At 40.4% G+C, this 23,630-nt stretch overlaps 1 protein-coding gene across 3 annotated transcripts in view; it reads left to right on the plus strand.

Annotated features, from left to right (window-relative positions):
* Positions 1-23,630, plus strand: part of LOC138632066 (arf-GAP with Rho-GAP domain, ANK repeat and PH domain-containing protein 1) — a 49,889-nt gene that overhangs the window by 4,289 nt on the left and 21,970 nt on the right. For all 3 annotated transcript variants that reach the window (XM_069717466.1, XM_069717381.1, XM_069717546.1), the window contains exons 2-13: positions 5,829-6,904; positions 12,065-12,225; positions 14,604-14,692; positions 14,793-14,878; positions 15,429-15,581; positions 15,734-15,803; positions 16,098-16,218; positions 16,397-16,581; positions 16,799-16,905; positions 19,087-19,286; positions 19,626-19,711; positions 20,261-20,443. In XM_069717466.1, the coding sequence (XP_069573567.1) occupies positions 5,922-6,904; positions 12,065-12,225; positions 14,604-14,692; positions 14,793-14,878; positions 15,429-15,581; positions 15,734-15,803; positions 16,098-16,218; positions 16,397-16,581; positions 16,799-16,905; positions 19,087-19,286; positions 19,626-19,711; positions 20,261-20,443 (2,424 nt within the window). In that variant the 5' untranslated portion in view covers positions 5,829-5,921. The remainder of the gene's footprint in view (positions 1-5,828; positions 6,905-12,064; positions 12,226-14,603; positions 14,693-14,792; positions 14,879-15,428; positions 15,582-15,733; positions 15,804-16,097; positions 16,219-16,396; positions 16,582-16,798; positions 16,906-19,086; positions 19,287-19,625; positions 19,712-20,260; positions 20,444-23,630) is intronic.

Consider the following 23,630-nt stretch of genomic DNA (forward strand, 5'->3'; position numbering starts at 1 on the left):
AACAGGAAATGTGCGGTTAAAGAGCAGGGGAAGGACATGCAGAAAAGGTCGGGCAGGCCTTGAATCAGGGGGACGGGGACAGGGACATACTGCTGACGGCATTTGAATCTATGTGGTCTGCGCTAACAACTTGGCTCTGGAGTTGCCCCTCCCAGTTTATTTTTATTCAAGAAAAGTACAAAGATGGTAACAAACAGCCGTTTTTAGCTGGGTAAGCACACACACACACACACACACACACACACACACACACACACACACACACACACACACACACACACACACACACACACACACACACACACACACACACACACACACACACACACACACACACACACACACACAAACTCTGGGTGTCGAACTTCGATACCTAGGCTTCATCCACACGAACAAGTTTTAATTTTAAAACACTCTGTATGTGATATGATGATTTATAGCCTGATACTATAGTTAATAATATACTTTTAGCCTATTGACACAATGCTTACTGTTTATTACAACTGTGTCACTCTGTATGTGGTGTGTGTGTACAAGTGAACATACGTGTGTACGAGTGAAACGCGCAGGAAGGGGTGGTCATGTGTTTTTGCGAGTTGTTGCTCAGGTCAAAGACGATTCTGTTAATGAGAAAACCAAATTGTATCTTTGTACAGTTTGTTGCATTGTCTTATAACATAATCTCATTCTGGTCTGAGAGGTAGAGCATGCACTTAAAAACTGAGTTAAAACTCTGGTTGGGCAAGCGGAGTTAAACCTGCGGTGAGCTGGCGAAGGCAAACGGAGACAAAAAAAAAAAGCAACCCTTCTGGTTATCTGTCCGTGACTGTAAAAAAAAAAAAAGGGATATGAGACCTGAAACACAACTTCTGAGGCACCCCTTCACACAAAAACAAACGCAGCTTGTATACAGGGTATCACTAGGTGAGCACTTGTTTGAGAGTGTGTGAGCAGACTCGAACATTGGGCCCCCACCATGCTTTTCCTTCCTTCTTGTCAGTGTGTGCGTGTACTTGCCCAGGCAACAGAATGATCCATTGTGAAGGCAGCACAGAGACCCTGTTATTGGCATCTGAGTGGGAGAGACATGGAGGGAGGGAGAGATGAACAGTGAGGGAGAGTGGAGAGAGGAAAAATGACTTGAAATGTCCAGAGTGCAAAATGCTGGTTGAAAACTGCCCAAAATAAAAATGTAAAAAAGGAGACAAATTAAGCTTCGTGAATAGGAAGTCAGCAGTTGATAAAAAAAAAAAATTTACAATGACTGTAGAGAATTTCTGACGCCTTTGCAGTTTTCTGCTTGGTGGTAATCTGTTGATTTCAGCCTTTTCAGCAGTTCAAAAAACACTCAGTTTATTGAATATTCTTGTTTGCTTTACTACCGACAATCGGATGAAAGCATCAATATGAATTTGATCTTTCTTGATCTACAGAGATAGAGCCAAGTCACGTTAAGTCTAGTGAGGCACAGGAAGCGGGTTGCCTCTATCGATAGTGGAAAAAAGTTGCTTGCACCTTCTTTCTATTTGGTCTTTTAAATGTCAAAACAAGGTGAGAGCTTTCGACACGAAGCCGAAGGAGCCTAAAATGTCTTGTTTTGTTTCAACCAAGAGTCCACAACCAATAGGTTATTTATTGTCATGGATTTCTGAAAAAAAGAAAATATTCAAGTTTAAGAAGCTGGAATCACTGAATTTGAGCACTTTTTCATAAAAAAAAAAAAAAAAAAGACTCCAAACAGTTAAACGATTGTTACAATAGCTGGCAATTAATGATCTTTCGATCAACTAATGGATTAATCGAAGAGGCATTGCAGCTTTAATATAGCAAAGAAAATCTAAAGTGATTTTGACCATGTCACATTTGGATTATTGCAGCAGATTTCACTTATCTTAACAGAAAAACGACTGAGAGGCAACAAATGTCCAACATATGAACAGCAGTTAAAGAGATGTGAATGTTATTCACGCATACAGTGGTGTGAAAAAGTGTTTGCCTCCTTCCTGATTTCTTATTTCTTTGCATGTTTGTCACACTTAAATGTTTCAGATCATCAAACAAATTTAAATATTAGTCAAAGATAACGAGTAAACACAAAATGCAGTTTTTAAATGAAGGTTTTTATTATTAAGAGAGAAAAAAAGATCCAAACCCACATGGCCCTGTGTGAAAAAGTGTTTGCCCCCTAAACCTAATAACTGGTTGGGCCACCATTAGTAGCAACAACTGCAATCAAGCGTTTGCGATAATTTCCAATGAGTCTTTTATAGCTGTGGAGGAATTTTGGCCGACTCATCTTTGCAGAGTTGTTGTAATTCAGCCACATTGGAGGGTTTTCCAGCACCAACCACCTTTTTAAGGTCACGCCACAGCATCTCAATAGGATTCAGGTCAGGACTTTGACTAGGCCACTCCAAAGTCTTCATTTTGTTTTTCTTCAGCCATTCAGAGGTGGACTTACTGGTGTGTTTTGGATCATTGTCCTGCTGCAGAACCCAAGTTGGCTTCAGCTTGAGGTCACGAACAGATGGCCGGACATTCTCCTTCAGGATGTTTTTGGTAGACAGTAGAATTCATGGTTCCATTTATCACAGCAAGTCTTCCAGGTCCTGAACCAGCAAAACAGCCCCAGACCATCACACTACCACCACCATATTTTACTGTTGGCATGATGTTCTTTTTCTGAAATGCGGTGTTACTTTTACGCCAGATGTAATGGGACACACACCTTCCAAAAAGTTCAACTTTTTGTCTCGTCAGTCCACAGAGTATTTCCCCAAAAGTCTTGGGGATCACCAAGATGTTTTCTGGCAAAAATGAGACGAGCCTTAATGTTCTTTTTGCTCAGCGGTGGTTTTCGTCTTGGAACTCTGCCATGCAGCCATTTCTGCCCCGTCTCTTTGTTATGGTGGAGTCATGAACACTGACCTTAACTGAGGCAAGTGAGGCCTGCAGTTCTTTGGATGTTGTCGTGGGATCTTTTGTGACCTCTCGGATGAGTCGTCGCGGCGCTCTTGGGGTAATTTTGGTCGGCCGGCCACTCCTGGGAACGTTCACCACTGTTCCATGTTTTCTCCATTTGTGGATAATGGCTCTCACTGTGGTTCGCTGGAGTCCCAAAGCTTTAGAAATGGCTTTAGAACCTTTTCCAGACCGATAGATCTCAATTACTTTCTTTCTCATTTGTTCCTGAATTTCTTTGGATCTCGGCATGATGTCTATCTTTTGAGGATCTTTTGGTCGACTTCACTTTGTCAGGCAGGTCCTATTTAAGTGATTTCTTGATTGAGAACAGGTGTGGCAGTAATCAGGCCTGGGTGTGGCGAGAGAAATTGAACTCAGGTGTGATAAACCACAGTTAAGTTATGTTTTAACAGGAAGGGGCAAACACTTTTTCACACAGGGCCATGTGGGTTTGGATTTTTTTTTCTCCCTTAATAATAAAAACCTTCATTTAAAAACTGCATTTTGTGTTTACTTGTGTTATCTTTGACTAATATTTAAATTTGTTTGATGATCTGAAACATTTAAGTGTGACAGACATGCAAAAAAATTGGAAATCAGGAAGGGGGGCAAACACTTTTTCACACCACTGTAACTGTTGTCCTTTGTTTTTATCACCTTCTGTATTAGTGGTTCCTTAATGTTTATTAGCACGCACGCACGCACGCACGCACGCACGCACACACACACACACACACACACACACACACACACACACACACACACAGTTAAGGCTCTGCAACAAAGTGCTGAGGTAAAAAAAACACTTTCTGGTTAATGATACTGACATCTGCTTATTAAATGTGCTTGTGTGCTCTAATATATTTTTTTAGAGTCTGTTTGTGTGTTCAGTGTGTGAGTAACACCCTATGGGCTGCTGAAGACCAATCAGACTGTAATTCATTGCATGGACTGTGTCTGAGTTCCTCAATTCAAAAATAGGAACTGTGTTTGATCAGCGAGAAGAATAACACTGTCCCTGTACGCTGTGGTCTCTGCCTAGTTAGAGGAAACATTTGACAGGAAATGAAATGCACTCATTTCACCACAGTCACACTCTGGCAAATATCTATTTCTAGAATGAGCTTCTGGGTGCTCACAGCCTCAACAACCCTTTCTTCCAGTCACCAAATAATGTATACAGTGTTATTAAAGATGTCCTGTTTTGCAAAATCTCTTACTAGCTTGGGAGCTAATTTGTCTGTGTAATAAAGATTTTATTTGTAGAGAGTGTATGTGAAATGTCAGCTTGTTTTTTGTAACAGTAATTTTCCAAATTTGAATTTAACAGTGAAAATGCTAAATCTTCAAATGAAAACGAATCGAGGCAGATAGAGACGTTTATCCTGTCTTCTAAGAGAAAGTCTAGTTTAGACAGTCTTTAGACATGATTTATTAATTCACAGATACCTACCCTATCCTGTGTCTTGGCTTTGCTTTCAGTGAAGAATACATCTTACCAAAACATTGTATTTTAATTTCCATTTAGTCCCATATCAGGCACCTTGGTCCAAGTGATATTTAGTGTGGAGTGTCCCTCATTAAAACGTGTGTGCGCGCTGAGGAAATACTGTGTTTGTGGCTCTGTCTGAAAAAACAGCAGCTTTCCCTGCGGTTGAAGGCACAGAAACAAAACGCAGTGAAAGCAGTAGCTGTTTGATTAATAATTTTGAAAGCAGAAAATAGCTTTTGGTGGTGGTGTCCTAAATTATCGCAGTGAAAAATGACCTTTTCGGTTGTTTTTGATAGCTTTAGTTTGTTCATGCATCAGAACAGTGCTTCCTGAGCGATTGCCTCCATTCAGGCAGGTTTGCATCATGTGGATACTGTTTGTTAATCAAGGCCTGGAGTTGTGACTGATCTGCATATGAACATTTTTTTTTTAGACAGCTTGAACACTGTCATGAGTTACATTATTAATATGACAAGACGTAGTGCATGAGAAAAACTAAATCTGGAGTGGAAAGTGCTTTAATGGGAGAGCTAATGTGAAGGCTTTTAGGAAAGCCAATGTTAAATCCACTTGTGCAGCATTGAAGTGTGTGTTTGAGAGGTTTATGGAGAATTGAGTGAGTGTCTGTGAACATGCTTTGTATGCTCGTACTTCCTCCCATAGTTGTGATAGCGCTATAGTACCGACTGTGTGTTGGCCTCTCAAAAACAATATTAGTTTGGAAATAATAAACATACTTTTAATGTTTGCCCGACCCTGAGATTGTGGTGAGTGGGCCTTATGTGGAACAGATTAGAGAAAAGAAATACAGGCCTACTAGCAGTTTCGGGGGTTCAAACCAGACACTAAAGTGAGCAGAGATGCTGTTGAAGATGACAGTCTTTACCAAAATGACTTAACTGCAGGAGAATCTTAGTGTTGAGGCATTAAAACAACTTCCTCTTTACCGAGATGACGGACTATCACCCTTGACCGTTTATCTTGCATAACTCTAACACAGCTGCTTTCATTTTATAAACATGCCAATCACTTATAGTTTTACAATTTTACTGATTTATTAATGATAATGATTCATTTATCTGCATCCAAAATTATTACTACACCATAGCGCATTTCACAATACAGGATTTCTCAAAATAGAGTGGTATATTGACTCATGTGATGCACAATGATTCATTTTGAGAATCTAAAACAAGGTTTCCAGTCAGTTGAAATCCAGGGAAAAAAAAAGTCTTTGTTTTGGGCAATAGCTGCTGTTTTACTTGTTCTTTGTAAAAAAAAAAAAAACCTTCATTGACACCATTTCTTTTCTCGAAGGGATGCAATGCCTTTCTTTTACAGGGACCATGTTCATGTTTTGTCTCTTCCACAGGTTGCCCAAGTCATGATCTGAGGTGTCGGAAGGTCTGCATTTTCTCTGTGGACGTGGACCGTCACTCATGCGCCACACGCATACACATCAACCATGTCTGAGTCTGAATCCTATGGGAATGTGTGGGACTGGTTGTGCGTGCTTCGTCTGGAGCAGTACGCCGAGGCATTTGAAGACGCCGGCTTGGCAACGTTACATCAGTGCCACCACCTCACAGCAGAGCAGCTGGAGCGGATGGGCATCACCCTGCCAGGTCACCAGCGACGCATGCTGGCCAGCCTGAACAAAACACATGGTCATTGTGACACACACTCTCCTGTTGTACAGTCTGAGAGATCGCAGGAAACGGATCATGCTGAAGTCTTGGAGAGAGAGAGACCTGTGCCCGTCGCGGTGGAAGAAAAATATCTGCTTACGGAAGGCGAGAAGGGAGATGAAGAGGCATTGAGACCTGCACCTAGGGAGAGAGAGAAACCACTCCCCAAGGAGAGACAAGTGTCCAGAACGCAAGAGAGCAGTGGAGAAGGAGAGAAGAAGCCAGTTCCTGGGCAAAGACAAAGTGCAGCTCGAGGAGGAAAAGAGGAAGAGAGGAAGGGAGGACTGGATGGAGAGGGGGAGAAGCCTGTGCCGAGAGAGAGGACTAAGTTTCGCACTGGCGCCCCAGTTGACTGTACCCCGAGCCCCCTTGTCTCTCCAATGTCTGACCCCTCTTTACCTCCGGTACCTCCACGAAGCACTCCCAACTGCCCTCCACAGCGCTTCACCTCTTCCCTGTGCCCCTCAACTCCTCCTCCAACCTCTCACTCCCCTAAACCGGACAGACATGCGGTCAAAGTTCCAGACTTAAAGAGCCCATCTGTGTCCCCACGTTCCACCCCTACAAAAGCACCACCTCAGACGTTAGCCATTCAGCCACCTGCCCAACATCTTGGTGATGGAGGAAGAAAATCTTCTCCCACCGGCTCCCCCAACCATGACAGAAATGCTCCACCTCTCCCTCCAAAAGTCTGGGCAGGATGTAAAGGTCCTCCGCCAATCCCACAGCGGTTTCCTGCACAGTCTCCCGGGACCCTCAGGTAAGGCCTTTTTTTAAATGGACACTTCTATTGCAGCTCTCTCATTTTGCAGTGTTTGTGGTTTGCTATTGGGCTCTCTTTCACAGTACTTGCGTAAAAAAGAAAAGCACACTGTCAGCATTAAGTTGTTCCCAGATACCGTACAGCGTTTCGGTCATGGACTGTGTAATGTGTGTGTTGCAACACTAATGTAAAAGGGTCTTTACTGTGGTTCCAAAATTACCTGTCTGTTTTTTTTTTCCTGTGTTGCCTGTATTTATTAATTATCAAATAATGTAATATAATTGTAATATTTTAAAGAAAAGAATAACATGAGATTGCTTTATTTTGGTTGGTCTCACTACCTTACCTTAAAAACAGCTTAGTGTGGAAAGTTGTGCTGCGTTAAAGAAAAATGAGAAAACATAATCTATTTGATTGTCAGTGGTTTGTGTTAGTGTTTCTCTGGGTTGTGAGATCAATTTAATTGAGAAATGGCCAAGGATCTCACCTCCTGAAATGAGTTCTTATTTGAATGCGCTGCCATCTGTTGGCCGAAGACATCTCTTGCTTCCTTTACTATCAGTTATGAAAGATAAGGTGGTGCCGGGGACTTTTAAACACTTCCTGAAAGTAAAACCAAACGCTTCCTTGAAACAAGGGGCTGACCACTTTGACCTTCTGAGGAAACGTTGAGCTCAGTGGCCTGTTGAAAGTACAGCTATGAGCAAATGGAGCCTCTCTGTTAGGCTGTCGTCTGTTTTGTGGTTGCCACTGAGGTGCTTTTGTTTTTTTCAAAGGCTGTGTAGAGACCTTTTCTTCACTTCAGTGTTACAATATTTTGCACTGGGACTATTGTTTTGCCTGTTTCTTGCCTTTAGAGTGTTTTGTAAACACGGACGTGTTTGCAATATTGCAGATTTGCAGAATGCCTACAGAAGCCACACGTTTTCCCACAACAAAGTAGTTTCACTATATGACACTGTAGGAGTTTTTTTTTTTTTTTTTTTTTAATTTTTTTAATTTTTTTAATGATATCTGTTATATATTTTGTGTAATTCCTGATAGTGCAGAAGATTAGAAGGTCTTTTTTTTTTTTTACTCTGTGTGCTTTGTCACCTTTAAGGAGAAGAAACGTAAGGTCTCGCCTCAGGTTTTGGAGTAGTTGTATCATTAGTAACGTATGCATCTTTCTCTCTTTTAAAGGGAAAGTAAGTGCAGAGATAGGGAGGAAGTTACAATGGAGAACCAGTAAGAGCAGTTTAAAAACTCTCCTCATTAGCATCTGTGAGTGACGTGCAGAAAGAGAGAGGGAAAAATAAATAAATAAATAAATATTTATATATATATATATATATATATATATATATATATATATATATATATATATATATATATATATATATATATATATATATAGAGAGAGAGAGAGAGAGAGAGAGAGAGAGAGAGAGAGAGAGAGACAGAGAGAGACAGAGAGACAGAAAGAGAAAGAGAAAGAAGTGATTTGGCACTGGGAACTGTCCTCAGACTTTTTTTTCTCGCCTCTTTCAGAACACATTCACTCGCTCTTTTGTTACCCTGTTGTTTCTTTGTCAGAGTGACGTTTTGCCTCCTCCCATCTTCTGGTTCACTTGTCATTTCCTCCTGCTTTTTGATGTGCATGTGTGTTTAAGATTGTTGTATCATCATGGAAGAGGACTCCTTTTGAACATGTCGTGACAGGTAACATTTATACAAATCATATCTCTACGTGCCTCCTCTCCGTCTTTACCGATCTTTAGCATGCGCTCCGTCTTTTTCTTCCCCCTCCTCACTCTGCTCTGTGTTAGTGTTGCAAACAAGGCAGTCTTTCTTTCTGGCTGTGGTCAAGCTGTCTGCTGAGTTGCTGCTGTGCTGCACTAATTTTCATGAACAGAGAATTAGGTGCTGTTAGTGAGCAGAGGAAAGCAGTTTAAAGCTGTATTGATCCTGTGCGAGACCCAGGAAGTAATGGTGGTATTGGTAGGTTACCTGTATTTCTGTGAAGATCACAAAACAAACAATTAGGAGGGGGTTTTGCAATCCTGGCATGTTTAGTCATGAAAAAAATGTGAAAGGGTCAGTTAGTTTGCTGTTGGTCTGGTGGGTCAAACTGCCACATTGAGCTTGTATTTTAGACCAAAGAATGGCAGGGAAGCCATGCAGTAAACACATGCTTGCCTAAAATGCGTCTTGTTTGTCAACACCGCAAACAAAAGGTACATTACGTATTGTCGGGTAAATAGTTATGGCTTTAAAACAAGTTCACGTCCAAAAGATGTGTGGGAGGAGAAAGGAACAGTAATTGCTGTCATCTGTTGGTTAAAAGAGACCATGTTAAATATAGAAGCGAGTGAACGGACCCCTCTCAGCACTCTTCCTGAGAAATAGGAACAGGGCAGTTTCCTGTCATTGTCAGTTTTGTGTGTGATTTTCTTTCATTATTGTTAAACGGAGCTAATAAATAGTTTGTTTAATTTAAAAAGAATATATATATATATACACACACACACACACACACACACACACATAATCTGTTTCATTATACCTGTTAAATCCAACCTGTTTAAATATATTTTTTTCCTTGTCTTTTTTGATACATCCTAAATAGCTTTGCTGCTTTGACCCATGTGATCTGAATTGAGCCACCATTTTCCACGAGTAATATTATTTGTCTGAAGCCTTTATTTTAGACTGTCAAGACTATGTATGAAACTCAGTCTTGCCAAATACTAGGTTTTGACGTAGTCTTGTTCATGTCTCATCTCAAGCTGTTTCCTACAATGTGTAATATATAGCTCATGTCCAATTGAAAGATATTATTGGGGCTGTTATGAGAAGGAAATTCAAAAAAGAGTGAGGAATAAAGAGGAACTTTCCCAATAATGGACAGAATGAAACCACAGGCTTATGTGCTCACTCGACTTTCCTGTCAGCATGGAAATGGTTTATATGAAGTTTTACATTGTATAAATCCATTCATTTTACAACTTTTTGGTTTGTGTCTTTGTGACTAACCCAAACAAAAACTAATAAAGTAGTAACATCATAAAAAGTAAGCAGCAAGAAAAGCTGTCAATCAGGCCAATGTCTTGTACTGTGTGGTCCTAAAACAATACATACAACATATTGAACCCCATGTACTTGCAAACCTAGTCGTAAACTATCAGTGTGACTATAAATGATGCAGGAAAATGTAGATTATGAAAATACCCAAACTAATAGTTAAAATACAATAATGGAAGAGTTGTTCTTTTTATAATTAAATATGTACCGCATATACTTTTAAGGCACTGTGATTATGTACATTTGCTTCACATTTCCAAACACATTAACATGGGTGCTGTTTTTTGTTTTGCATGTACAGATTAGTAAATGTGTAGAGTGGGTAATATCTGAAGAATCAATGTTATTTTCCTAACATCAGGCCTACTGACCCTGTGTGTATAGTTACACAATAGAGGTATTTTAGGTGTGTTCAACCAGGAGGAGACTCTCGGGTAGTCCCAGAATTCCCTGAATAGATTGTAGTGTACACACAGTGTAGCTTGGGAACATCTCGAGATCCCTGAGAAAAAAACATGAGGAACTAGCAAGGGAGAAGTATGTGTAAGATCTGCTTCACCACTACGACCCCGGCCCTTAAGAAGTGTCAGGAAATTAATGTATCAGAAGTGTCACAATGTGAACATATGGGAGTTCTTTTTATTTACGTGTATACTCACAAGGGATGCTCTGGTATTTAATATTCATGTAATGATTATTGTGCTAAAAAAGAATTATCGTAATATTATAAACAGTACTATATTGCTATTTAACCAACTTTCCTGAAATATTACTATTAGTGGTGCAAATACTCTGATACTACTTAGTAGTTAGAATCAAATTACTTCAGACCGGGTTCGGCATGAATTTAACCAAACCTGTCAAATCATAAACTGTATTTTGCTGCTTTGTTTTTCTCTGCAAATGAACTCAATCACACAAGAACTGCTGTACGATTGACAACATGGTGACGGCTCTCACAAGTAACTATCAACTGTCTCTGTAGTACGAGTAATAAATACAACAGCCAGTGCTGAAGATGACTCATAAAGAAGAATGTATTGTCTATTATGTGGATGCAAGGACTTCTCTTGTATTATATACTAAATAAAATGAATGCTCTCTCTTATTTAATGACGTGACTCAACATCCATTAACTAACTGCACTTCAGTAGGATTTGACAGGCAAGTGATGGCCAAGGTTGCTCGAGATAGCTATGAAAGGAGCCTTGTTTTCTGTTCCTGCTGTGATTGCCGTATCTGATTGGCAAAGTTTGGGCTGTCTTGTGGCTAGTCAAAATATAACTGCAAATAAAAAGAGGGGAGCTGTGCTGTGTACATGGTGCCATCTTAAAAATGTCAATAACCACAGTAATGACTAATAGAAATTGTTGTTGTTCAAGTTGTCGCATTAGAATTTTTGGTGTATTGGCTCCTCGCCAGTGCGTAAACATTGTACTTGTGTGTGTGTGTGTGTGTGTGTGTGTGTGTGTGTGTGTGTGTGTGTGTGTGTGTGTGTGTGTGTGTGTGTGTGTGTGTGTGTGTAGGTTAGCATGCATTTACAGGGTATCAACAGGTATTCTGTATTTACATGGAGATGGTATCTTGCGGCTGATGCAGGTTCGGGCTTGCTGCTTAAACCAGAAGTAGAGAAAGAAAACCAGACAGTCAGGAGGAGAGCACAGGGACAAACGTGTGTCACAATCTGGGATCACTCTGGGGTACTTCTAGTACCGCTGAAGAAAACTCGATTCATAATCTCAGTCAATAATTTGTTCTGAGGTTACCAGAGTATTTTTTTTTTCCTTCATACGGTTTTGTGACTTTTATAAGTTCTTTTGAGCAAAAGCTCTGCACAACTTTGTTGCCTGCAACCAGAGTTTTATAGTTTGTGCCTGGAGTCAAATCTCAAATGGGTTATCTTTTTACTATTGAATGAGAAAGGAGCAGGAGGAGGGTGTCAGAAGGAGAACACCTTCATTCCCAACAGAAGATGGATTCTCTCGGCCATCTGTGTGGAATTTTTAGTCGACCTGAGATTACCATGGTGTCCGAGGACTCATCTCCTCCTCCCCAAACCTCTGTTGACCTGTCCCGTACCTCTCTATCCTCCAGCCCATCTCCCATCAAGACAGGCACTGATGAGGTGCAGAAAGACCAAACTCCACAGATCCCACCGCGCATCAGGACATTCCAAACTCAAGAGCACGCACAGCAATCGACTCAGCCCGACACACAGCCGGCTCTGCCTGCTAGGAGGATCCCCCAACCTCACCGTGAGTACAAGAAGGTCTATAATCTGCATTTATTTAGGGGCAATGGGTGATAAACAATATGCAACAAAGGTTGCCTGCTACATTTCAACTAAAGACATCTTGGTTTATAGTCAGGATCTACAACGGGGTGTTTGTACATATAATCCTTCTTTTAGGTTTTTATGGATTGCAGGTTGAAATATACTGAACCCCACATTTCTTTATACAGTGAACCCTCGTTTATCGCGGGGGTTACGTTCCAAATAGAAACCGTGATAGGTGAAATCCGTGAAGTAGTAACCTTTTTTTTTTTTTACAATTATTATACAATGAAATACTCCATAATACATTGAAACCAAAGAACAAAACCTTTTTACAGGCCCAAGCATTTGTTTAACAAATAAAAGTACTGTATAAATGTTTTTTTTTACAAATAACTACTGTACTGTAAAATAATAATTTTAATCATCAATACGAACTGAAGGCTTCAAATTGCTGAGATCGGCACCGCCCCACTGCGACCCGAGTCATTGGATTAGAACGGGAGGAAATGAAAAATGATTATGAAAACAAATACAAAGTACAGTAGGACAAATAGTGACTCGTGTATTTCACTGCTCTTCTGACTGAGCCGCTGCATCCTGACTCCGCTCTGCAGCGGTTCTTTCTTCTAAAGCCGGCGGTGCAGGTGTGGTTTTTCGAGAGAAGAACATAGTTATCGGTAGTTGTTGTCGCTTTTTTCTTCTGGGCAAAAAGATTCTTATAAACCGACATGCCACCATCGATTATTTTTAATTTGGCAAGCTGTTTTACGTACGTGTACATATTAAACCGCAACGTTATTGACAAACAGGTAGAGAAGAAGCGGAGAGACTGTTTAGCCAATCAGAATGCAGAACACAATGCACGATGCAAATCCGTGAAGCAGCGAGACCGTGAAAGGTGAACCGCGTTATAGCGAGGGTTCACTGTATAGAGATAGAGAATACCATGCGTATGAATTGCATGTTTACATCCGATACAGTTGATTTCATGGAAACCTATACTTCCAGATGATTTTTCCAGCTTCACTCGACTTTAGGCTTAACCAGTGCTCCAGTCCACTGTTTCAGTGCTGTGAACAAACAGTCAACGGTTACAGTCAACCTGCAGCTCGTGTCAGATTTATCCCATTTTGACATTTGGGCTGCAGTTATTTTTTTTTAACTAAAATGTGGAGCTCAGACCTGAATCTGAAGTATTTGCGCAGTATTTAAACATACAGTTTATGCTTAAAAATACATTCTGTAAAATGACATTTTAAATAACAATGGAAATACTACTCTCACTTCGAGGCTACAGCCACAAGGGTAAAAATGTTAGCTGATGGTACTCGGGTAAAATTAGCTGACAATTGTCATTTTAAATTAAATCTTTTTAATTTTCTGGAAAAAAGGCATGATCACCATAAAATATACAGGCATACAACGACTAATACTAAAATGAACAGAGGAAAGAAGAGGATTGGAGGGTTATGCACAATTTGATAGACCAGTTATTGCACATACTATAAAGTTATTAAGACTAATTAAGAAGTTGATTCCGAAGCAGCCTTTTGCATGCATAGTCTGTGGCCACTGTATGTTTCTCGCGTATAAATGATGGTTTCAGTTTGAAGTTGTTTTGCTGATCCTGCATGCCAGAGTATGTGCTAATATTTGTTATTAACTGTAGGTGCTCAACCTGAATACTCTAGTTTTAAAATAAATGAATACAGAGAGAGAGAGACTCGTACCACACACACAAATTAACACCTGGTATAGGCCCAGTACCTCGTGCATTTAGTTTGTGCGTGTTCAAACGAGCACTAATCCTGACCTAAATAACTCACTATTATTAATCTGATTGACTTCCCGTTCAACAAGTATTTTCCGCATTTCCCAAAACTGCTTCAACAGTATCAACCCAGAGTGAGTGTGTAAATGTATAATCGGATGTTTATTCATCAGAATGGTTTTAATGACTCGACTCTAAATTAAAAACCTACAAAATCAAACATTTTCTCTGCATATTACTAAATATGCTATTACAGAACAATAATATTACTGTTGTTCCAAACCAAAAAGCAAGTCAGCCCCTTATGCAAAGGGAATAAGCCTTTTATGAGATTCTTGTGTTGCGTTATGGTTAATTGAGGCATTTGCCAGTAAAGAAATTCCCTCTCCTCCAAATTGAAAACTAGAATCTGAATGCTGACATCATCTGTTTTTTTTGTTTGTTATTATAGAAACAAAATACACTTTTTTCTCTGCATTATAGGACATCATGGTATGTATATGTTTCCCTGCAAACCACACTTCAACAACAAGACTAAAACTGTACAACTCCACTGTGTTCTCTTCTCCTGCATCCTCTCTCAGGGTTGGGTTCGGTTGAGGATTATTCTGATGACTACGAGGATCCAGACTTTGTTTACTCCGGTGTTCATCGAATGAACACAGCTGACAGGGTGAGAGTGTGCGGAGTTAGCGGGAATGTCTTCTTCGATTACTCTCTCCCTCCTTTTCTCCAGCTGTATTATGTGAATTACATGTTGTCCCCTCCAATAGGATATGTCCCTGCAAGTCCCTGGTCGCCAAAAGGGGCGGTACAATTCTTTGTGCAGTGATGACGAGCTGTTGGATGAGGATGATGAGTGAGTCATGCAACAACACACAAACAAAACAGTTACACAAACTCAAAATAGATGTAAAATGATGCCCGCAAACTTTTCTTTTTTTCGTTTTGGTTATTTTGTAACAGGCCATTGTGGTTGCTATATCTTGTTAATTTTAAAATACACTACATTCATAAAACATTCAATGCTGTTATGCAAAATGTAACATTAGACCAGCTGTGAACTGGTTGATGTTGTCAAGTTGTGCAAAGTGATAATGAAAGTGTGGTGAACTGAGACAGGTATGATCACACTACATATTCTATTTGGTATAGAAATGCTACTTGCTCCTTTGGGATGCCCACTTACCATCTATTCTATCCACAAAAAATGAAATATCCAGCTGCATGATACCGTTCTTTCAGGATTTTAGGTCATTAGCGCTTATATCAAGACTTTGTTGTCTTCTTTATTGAATTAATACATTTGCATGACTGATCTAACTTAAACTTTAAAACTTGATTTGTAAGAGTTGATAGTGATTATTACGAGTGTAATTGTTTTCATGCCTATTTCTCTGCACCCAAAGTCCTACCCTGTGGCAGTATGGGGGTATCAGCGAGGCGCAAGGCAGTGTCTACCTGCCAGACAAGGGCAAACTGCCTTCAACCACCAAAGAAGACACTTCTCAGCTCTCTGCTGTCATCAAGATGGGCTGGCTGGACAAGAATCCGCCTCAGGGGTACAACTGACCACACAAACACACTCACAAACTGAGGTTCTGCTAAAACGGGAGATCAACTGATTTAAAGACTTAACGTTGAGCGTAAAGAACTATAGTAAACAACTATAACAACATGATGTGTGTTTTTCTACGTGTGTCCTCATACACAGGGCTCTTTATTACCAGAGACGATGGATAAAGCTAGATGTTGACTATCTGAGATACTTTGATAATGAAAAGGTAACAGCACACACATGTTTCCCACACACAAACACATGCACAAAGTGATGGTGTCATGAGGTCCCACATATCCCTGTGAAACACACACACACACACACACACACACACACACACACACACACACACACACACACACACACACACACACACACACACACACACACACACACACACACACACACACACACACACACACACACAAACTCTGTATGTGAAACTACACACACCTAAAATAGACAAGTTGGATGGGGATCTATGTAACAGACGAGTTGCTGTGTGTGCTGTGTGTTGTAGGAGGTGTATTCAAAGGGGATCATCTCCACAGCGTTCATCACTAATGTGACCAGTGTGGGGGAACTGAAATTTGAGGTTGTCACCAACAACCGAACCTTCATCTTCAGGGCTGAAAGTGAAGGTCTGTGTTTTTCTGATCATCTGTGTATGTTATAAGACACATACAGAATAATATGTGTTACTGCTGTTCGTAATATATATCACGTGCACGGGTTTTCAATATGCATGTAATATGTATTTGTGAATATACTAAACGCATGCTTGTGATGTTCATGCATGTGTTTGTTCATCCATTCCAGCTGAAAGAAACGAGTGGGTGACTGTACTGCAAGACTACACCAGAGGGCGCCCTCGTCGCATTACCATGAACCCTGGTTCACCATTGACCCCAGACTATCAGGGCTATTTGGAGCTCAGAGGATTACGCTCCAAACTATACACTGTTGTTGCCTCAGATAAAGTCTTCCTCTACAAAAATATAGACGTAAGAACCCCAGTTTTTGATTGCTGAGATTAATAGTTTGTACAAATGACAGAATTGTAATAAATGTGTGTTTTGTTTTCTTTATTTTGCAAAATACTTTTTTTTAAAGATGAATTGAAAGAGTAGTGTCATGTTGGGTGATTTAAAATGGAACTGCTGATCTATAATGTAAGAAAAACAAAAGCATAAAAATGAATTCTCTGTATTTTTTCTCCAGGACTATCGTATTGGTTTGGGTATCACATCCATTGAGATGAATGTAGGAAATATTAAAGACACAGATCGTCGTAGCTTTGATCTCACCACACCATACCGCATATTCAGGTACTGTATATGCACACAGATGCAACACACACTTTCTGACTCTTTCTGCCGTGTGTGTACAATCAGTACAGAGAGCATTCTGTAGTTTTCTCCCCCAAGCATCCTGTGCATAAACTGTTACTGTGTTACTGTTATTATTTCAGTAATTCAGCAGGTTGGTTTATACTTTCTCTAAATTATTTAATTGCTAAAACAATCACTCTTCTTTGTAGGTCAGTGGCTGAGTTGGTCTTGGTGCTAGGATACTTGCAGAAATTAGATCGTGTTGTTTTACCGAGAACTCGCCCCCACCTATCCTCAGAGACCTCAGCTGGATGTCGTTCGAGAATGTGAAAAGCTGTTTTGTTTGACTGTGTGAGTTTGTGTGTGGTGTGTGGTCTTTTGGCACAGCCTCTAGTGGAAGGGCTCAGCTTGACAGGATGGAGAAATGTGAAAAGACTTGTGTATTTCTGTGGACTGTTTTTGTGTGTGTCTATCTGTGGGCGTGTTTGTTTGTTTGTTCTCTCTGCATGTGCAGTGTTTACACTATTTGTGGTAAATTTTTATGTGGGCTCCAAAAGTCTGAAACCACATTAAAAATGCGCCATGTTTCATGTAAACCTGGAAACAATCAGAAATGTTCACAATTTAGAACCATTTGTGAACCACATAGGGAGTTGTGACATGTGAATCAAAGGAAATATTCAAGACTCTTCACTATTTGTAAGTCAGTAATCAAATTTAAGCCGATTTGTGGTATCGACCATGTTACTTTAACTCCTTTGTACAAACAGGCTCTAAAACAATTTGAGAAAACAGTTGTATCCGGAGCACAATCACACAGACCAAAAATGACCATACCATCAGGAGATCAGTACGTCAAGCTTTGTTCACTGAGATGGCAACTTCTTCTCAGATACAGTTGCTAAATAAAGAAGGCAAGACGCCAATGAGCAACACTATGCTCAAAAGAAGGACGTCAAGTGGTGGTCTCAGAGGACGGGTAGTGGTCTCAAAACCATTTGTCAGGAGGGGAAGCAAGGCCAAATTTTAATACAATCGAGCATTTTACTGTGGAGGACCAGAAAAAAAAAGTCCTATTGGCTGATGAATCCGAGTTAGAGAACCTAACAGTAGGTTGTATGTAAGGAGACAAACAGGAAAGAAAATAATCCCGCAGTGTATCAAACCCACAGTGAAACATGGTGCTGGGAATATTCAAGCCTGGCGGTGTATTGCTACTCCGGAGTTGGATAGTTGTACTTACCACAGTCATGCTCCACCCCCTGGTTTGCATCTTTGTGGGGAAGGGTTTTCATACTGCAGCAGGATAATGAGCCCAAACACATTTCAAAGCTTCGCATGACCTACTTGAAGACCAGAGAAGACCCAGAAGTGTCATGGACTTTCCTCCACAGTTATCTGACCTCAACCCCAATGAATATTCCTGGGGCACTTGAAGACTCAGAAAGTCAAATCTTCCTGACATCATGAGAACCTCATTGGATAATTGTCAGATCATGCTGGGATAACATGGGTTATCAGGTTTTGCACTTGTGGAGTCAATGCGCTGTCATTATAGCAAAAAGGAAGTTGTACCCAAAACTCAGATTTTCAGAAATTTATATACTTCTTCAGAGATTAAACTTTTCTATAAAATTGTTTAACTGATCATCTTTTTTTAATTTTTTTATTTAAACTAATCCAAAATAGAAGTGTCCTCACTAATGGTTTCAGACTTTTTTTTTTTTCTTTTCTTTTTTTAACCTGCAGCAGATATTTCAGGAAGGAGATGAAGAGTGTATTTGTTTGTGTAAAGTGTGTGCTTATATATAGGAAAGTTTGCGATTTTGTTTTTTAGTCATTCAAGAAGTGTGTTTATGTGTGTATTACTATTTTAAGGGCAGATAGGACCAGAATGTTGCCAGACAGATGAGAAGAGGAAGGATTCAGACATGAGAGTGTCTGTGTCAAGCCACAAGTGTGTGTGTGTGCGTGTGTGTGTGCGTGTGCGTGCGTGCGTGTGTGTGTGTGTGTGTGTTTTCCAGGTTTTGATTTAACTATTTAGCGAGTCAGTTCCTTGTGGGCTCATGAGCACAAGGACACAGACACAGAAAGCTCTTCCCTCTGTCACTCGGGCGTTGGCTGTGACACTATCATGTCAGCATTGACACTCGGCCATGTGTTTGTCCAACTCCGCAGCTTCATCGCAGAGTCAGAGCAGCTGAAGGAGCAGTGGGTGGATGCCATGCGAAATGCCATAGGTGAGGCGTTGTCCAATAGCGAGGTGGCCGAGCGGATCTGGGCGGAGCCGAGCAACAGTGCCTGTGCCGACTGTGGGGCTCCCAAACCTGAATGGGCAGCCATCAACTTGTGTGTGGTGGTCTGCAAACGATGTGCAGGTTTGTGGCAGCGGGTTTGGAGTAATGTGCCTTTATTTTCTTAACATTGCGATTGTGGTTTCATATCCGTGCTTGTACATTTGTGCAAATAATTTCTGTTCAACATTTTTGTCTAAATGTTTTCAAGTATCTACTTTCTCAAATATTTTTGAAATGTTTTGAGAATCCCACTGAAGAATTTTTTTTTTTTTTTCCCCTGTTTGTTGCACAGTAATAGTGATGTGAGTCAAATATCACTTTGCCTGGTTTAAAAAGTGGCTACGGACAACTGGAATCTCACAGTAGTGTTACATGTTTAGGATTTGTTTAGTCTTCAATAAGTGTGTGTGTGTGTTTCAGGAGAGCACAGAGGACTGGGTCCAAGTATTTCAAAAGTTCGGAGTCTGAAGATGGACAGGAAAGTCTGGACAGAGGAGCTCATTCAGGTACACACAAAATCAACCCAAAGATTTGTAAGACCTGGTTGTTTAGATTTTTCTAATATAGAACAGCTGACCATACAGTTTTGAGCAAAAATTAGAACACCATGAGACCAGATTTGTTGCTCAGCGGGGACATGAATTTATGGCCAGTTTAGATGCTTAAACCCTGACAGAGATAAAGATTTAGATACAGGTACAAGGTTAGTAGATACACTTTTGTAAAGTAACACAGTCTAACAGAATAACTCTGCAGTTAATGTTTGTGAAGCTCAAAGTATCCAGTTTTTGTTCGGTTCAGCGCTGTGATCATTTCTGAGGTCGTAGTTAGTGTTGGTGTTGCATTGGGATTTTATTATGCTCATTTACTTCCATACAAATATTCATAACTCGTTCCAAAAAAAAATGCAAAGCAATTAGTAACACAAAAAATGGACAGTGCACAGTATGTTGTGGATATAATCAGAAGACTCAGAACCTTTACACAGATGTTTCCTTCCTCCCTTCGTAATTTGGAAACATTTCTTTTAACCCTTCTTTCTCTTAACCCTACAGGTGTTCCTGTTGCTGGGCAACGAGCGGACGAATAGTTTTTGGGCAGCTAATGTCCCACCAAGTGAAGCCTTAACACCCTCCAGCTGCAGCGACGAGAGAAGACGCTTCATATCCAACAAATACCGCCAAGGAAAATACAGGAAATACCACCCTCTGTATGGAAACCAGACAGAGCTCAACAATGTAAGTTAAAGTCACTATTTTGATTGTTTGAGTTTGTCTGGGTTGAGTTCATGTTCACACTTGTATCTGCACAGTGTGTTATGTGTTTGTAGACATTTGATATGCAAGACTATATTGGAAAGTTAGTCAGCATATCTTGGAAAAGAAAAGCTTTTGAACCCAGGGTAGATTCAGAGGCTACGATTAAATTGTATTTTTTAACCCATTATGGTGACTTCAATCATTTACTTGCTTTCTGACACTTAATTCAATTTAATTTTGTTGTGTTGCCTCAGTTCAGTGCCTCCCTTGAGATTTTTCTCCTTATGCTGTGTGCATAGCTCTCAGAGGGAAACAGGTTTAGTTCTGGTTTGTGACTAAGACTCGCTCGATTATTATTGTACAGACCAGTAAGTCAGATGGACCGATAGACAGACAGGTTTTCCTTTGAAAGCAGTTAAAGGAGCATAAAATTAAGTGAGTTCTTGGTTTGAATACACATTTAAAAGTCTTATATTGCTAAGGACAGTGACAGTAAAGTAGTCAGTTTACAGTTAACTCTACAGCCAGCCTACATTTGCCCAAAGTGGGACATGCTGTTTGACTGTAATTGAAGTTGTATCAATTGGAATGAAATGCAGGTTCCTGGATTATCAAAACAGACTCAATCCCAGAATATTGTAGAGTACAGTCTGCCAATATCATTACCTTTAAGAGCTGTCATTCAGACAGAGACAGTGGGATATTGAGGTTTCGGACTAACCCCTGCAAATACCTGCTTCTGAATCAGTTTGCCAAACGTCTAAACTCAGAAGACACATTGCAATGTAGTCCAGGAAATGCCTGTAGACAACATTCCTCTCAGCATTGACAACAGTATCTGTCCTTGTGTCCTTGTCAGTGGGAGACACTCTTACTCGCATCCTTTTAAGACGATACATTTGGTCAGTATGATTCAGAAGTAGGACATTTGGGAACAGCCTGGGAATGGCTGGAGTTGATGCTTTTATATTGTGCCCTGTGGTGTTTCAGACCCAGCTGGGTCAATCATTAGCTGCTTAACCCACTTAACGCAAACCATTTGTATGGCTCACAGACCGAGTGTGTGAGTGAGTCACATTTAGCACCTGACTGGGAGTTATGTTTTTCCCTCCTCAAGCATTCAGGCTTCTGTGTGTCTGTGTGTGTGTGTGTGTGTGTGTGTGTGTGTGTGTGTGTGTGTGTGTGTGTGTGTGTGTGTGTGTGTGTGTGTGTGTGTGTGTGTGTGTGTGTGTGTGTGTGTGTGTGTGTGTGAATCACTGTGTTTGGGATGTACAGAGTGAGATAAAGGACTTTTTTTTTTCCCTTCTAGTTTTAAAGCAGTATTTCTTCAGCTGCTGTTCGTCCTCCATGATGCTTATTTCTGTCTTCTGCACTGCTTCATGTCTCTACTGCTCTTTCAGGCTGTCTCTAAAGGACAGGATCTTATGCAATTTCTAAAGTTTTCTGTGTTTTGAAATGCAGCACCTCCTCAAATAATATATAATAATTGAACTTTTTCAGCTGTTCCTTGCTGCTATTTCTTGGGTGTGTCTTACGAACCTAGACTCTACAAATGTGTTTGTGTCAGCTATACAGTTATGTGACATGGCATTAACAGTAAGGCTGTGTGTGAGTGTGAAGGAGGGAAAAACAGAAGTTGTGTACCATATGTGCTCTCCAGTGGCCAACCCTCAGGTTTATTGGTGTAATCACAGCCTTTTATCCCCTCTTTTCTGTTTCCTTTCTTCTTTGTTTTTCCTTTTTTCTGAATGTGACATCATTACTCACTGATTTAAGTGGAATGTGCTGTAACTCCGCCTCTCCCTCCCTCCCCCTTCTCCTCCTACCCCCGCTACCCTCCTCATTGTTTGACTGGGACAACCAAAGAAAGTTGATCTCTTCACTCCTGGCTCTTTTACTTGTTTGTAAGTTGCTAAAACTTTTTACATTCTGTCTGTGTAAACGCCTCACAAATACTGTGTTTTTACATTTTCAACTTTGTGTGCCTGTCTGTGTCATTGACATTCAAACAGAGGAGTGATTTAAAAGGAACTGAAAACTTGCAGGTAAGGTAATGTGTAAGCTGAGCTGTAGGAGAGGGTAGTGGAAATATGTCTCTGTAGTTTTGTAGGTTAAGCTGTGAAGAGTGTGAATTTGTGTTTTCAGCCGTTTTCAAGTCCGACTAAAGCAATGTGTGTCACTGGACTTTGGCCGAATGTGATCTCAGCACAATTGAACAAATGCATATAATGAATGCAGGGCAGAGTTTTGCCTGGGGACTAAGGACTGTTATGCTGTAGCTGAGTACACATTAGAGTTATTGTGTGTCAGTGTGTATGTTTTTCACTGGAGTGGGCTGAGGTATGTTAACATGCATATTAATGTGCCTGTGTAGGCATGTTTGTGTGCCTTTTTTTGTATTTCTGTGTTTGTGTGTGTCCATGTGTTCTTTGTGTGCTCAAAGTGGATAAATAAGCTCACCTCCGTCAGTGGGTCTCTCTCTCTCTGCTCTATAGGTGCTTTCCACAGTTTTATATTCAATAATATGGTTTTATATTTCCTTGTAAGACCATACTTTTCCTGCTTTACAAAAAACATGAGCCGTTTTTCATTTTGCAGGCAAACTCTACTGGTCTTTCTTTTTTAGAGGACATATACTGTGCTTAGTCATCAGTGTGTCGAGAATAAAATGACAGCCAGCCAGCCACGAGTCTGTCTTTCTCAATGGTGTGTTTTTATATAATGCTGCTATTTGAATTTTTTTTTCATCGTGTTTTGACTGACATCAAAATGCTTCGAAGGCTTTGTTGCTTGGTGGTTTCCTCTGGGTGTCTGTGAGAGAAGGAGCAAGAGAGCATGAAATGGAGTTTGACAGTTTGATGTAATGTATGGCACGGAGTTCTTCAACACAGAGAAGTGTTGTCAGTTTGAGAGTCACTCTGCTTTGAACTGGGACAGTTAGCACAAATAAGACTCGCATTATCAAAGCAATCTGTTTTTAATGATTTGTCAAAAAAAGGCAACTTCCCACCTGAACAGCCTCGTTGCCCTCCTCTGAGGATTAGTCCAAGACTATTTGAGCTTCAGCTGTATGTCGTATGTTGACCATTTGAGGGTGACAGTCAGCATGTTATTGACACCTATTATAGCCAAATGACAGCTAAGAAGCAGAAGTAAATACTTTTTA

Source organism: Brachyistius frenatus, unplaced genomic scaffold (genome assembly GCF_029030835.1).
Source record: "Brachyistius frenatus isolate BFR_SWC_R1_liver_20210118 unplaced genomic scaffold, ASM2903083v1 Contig_1, whole genome shotgun sequence".
NCBI lineage: Eukaryota > Metazoa > Chordata > Actinopteri > Embiotocidae > Brachyistius > Brachyistius frenatus.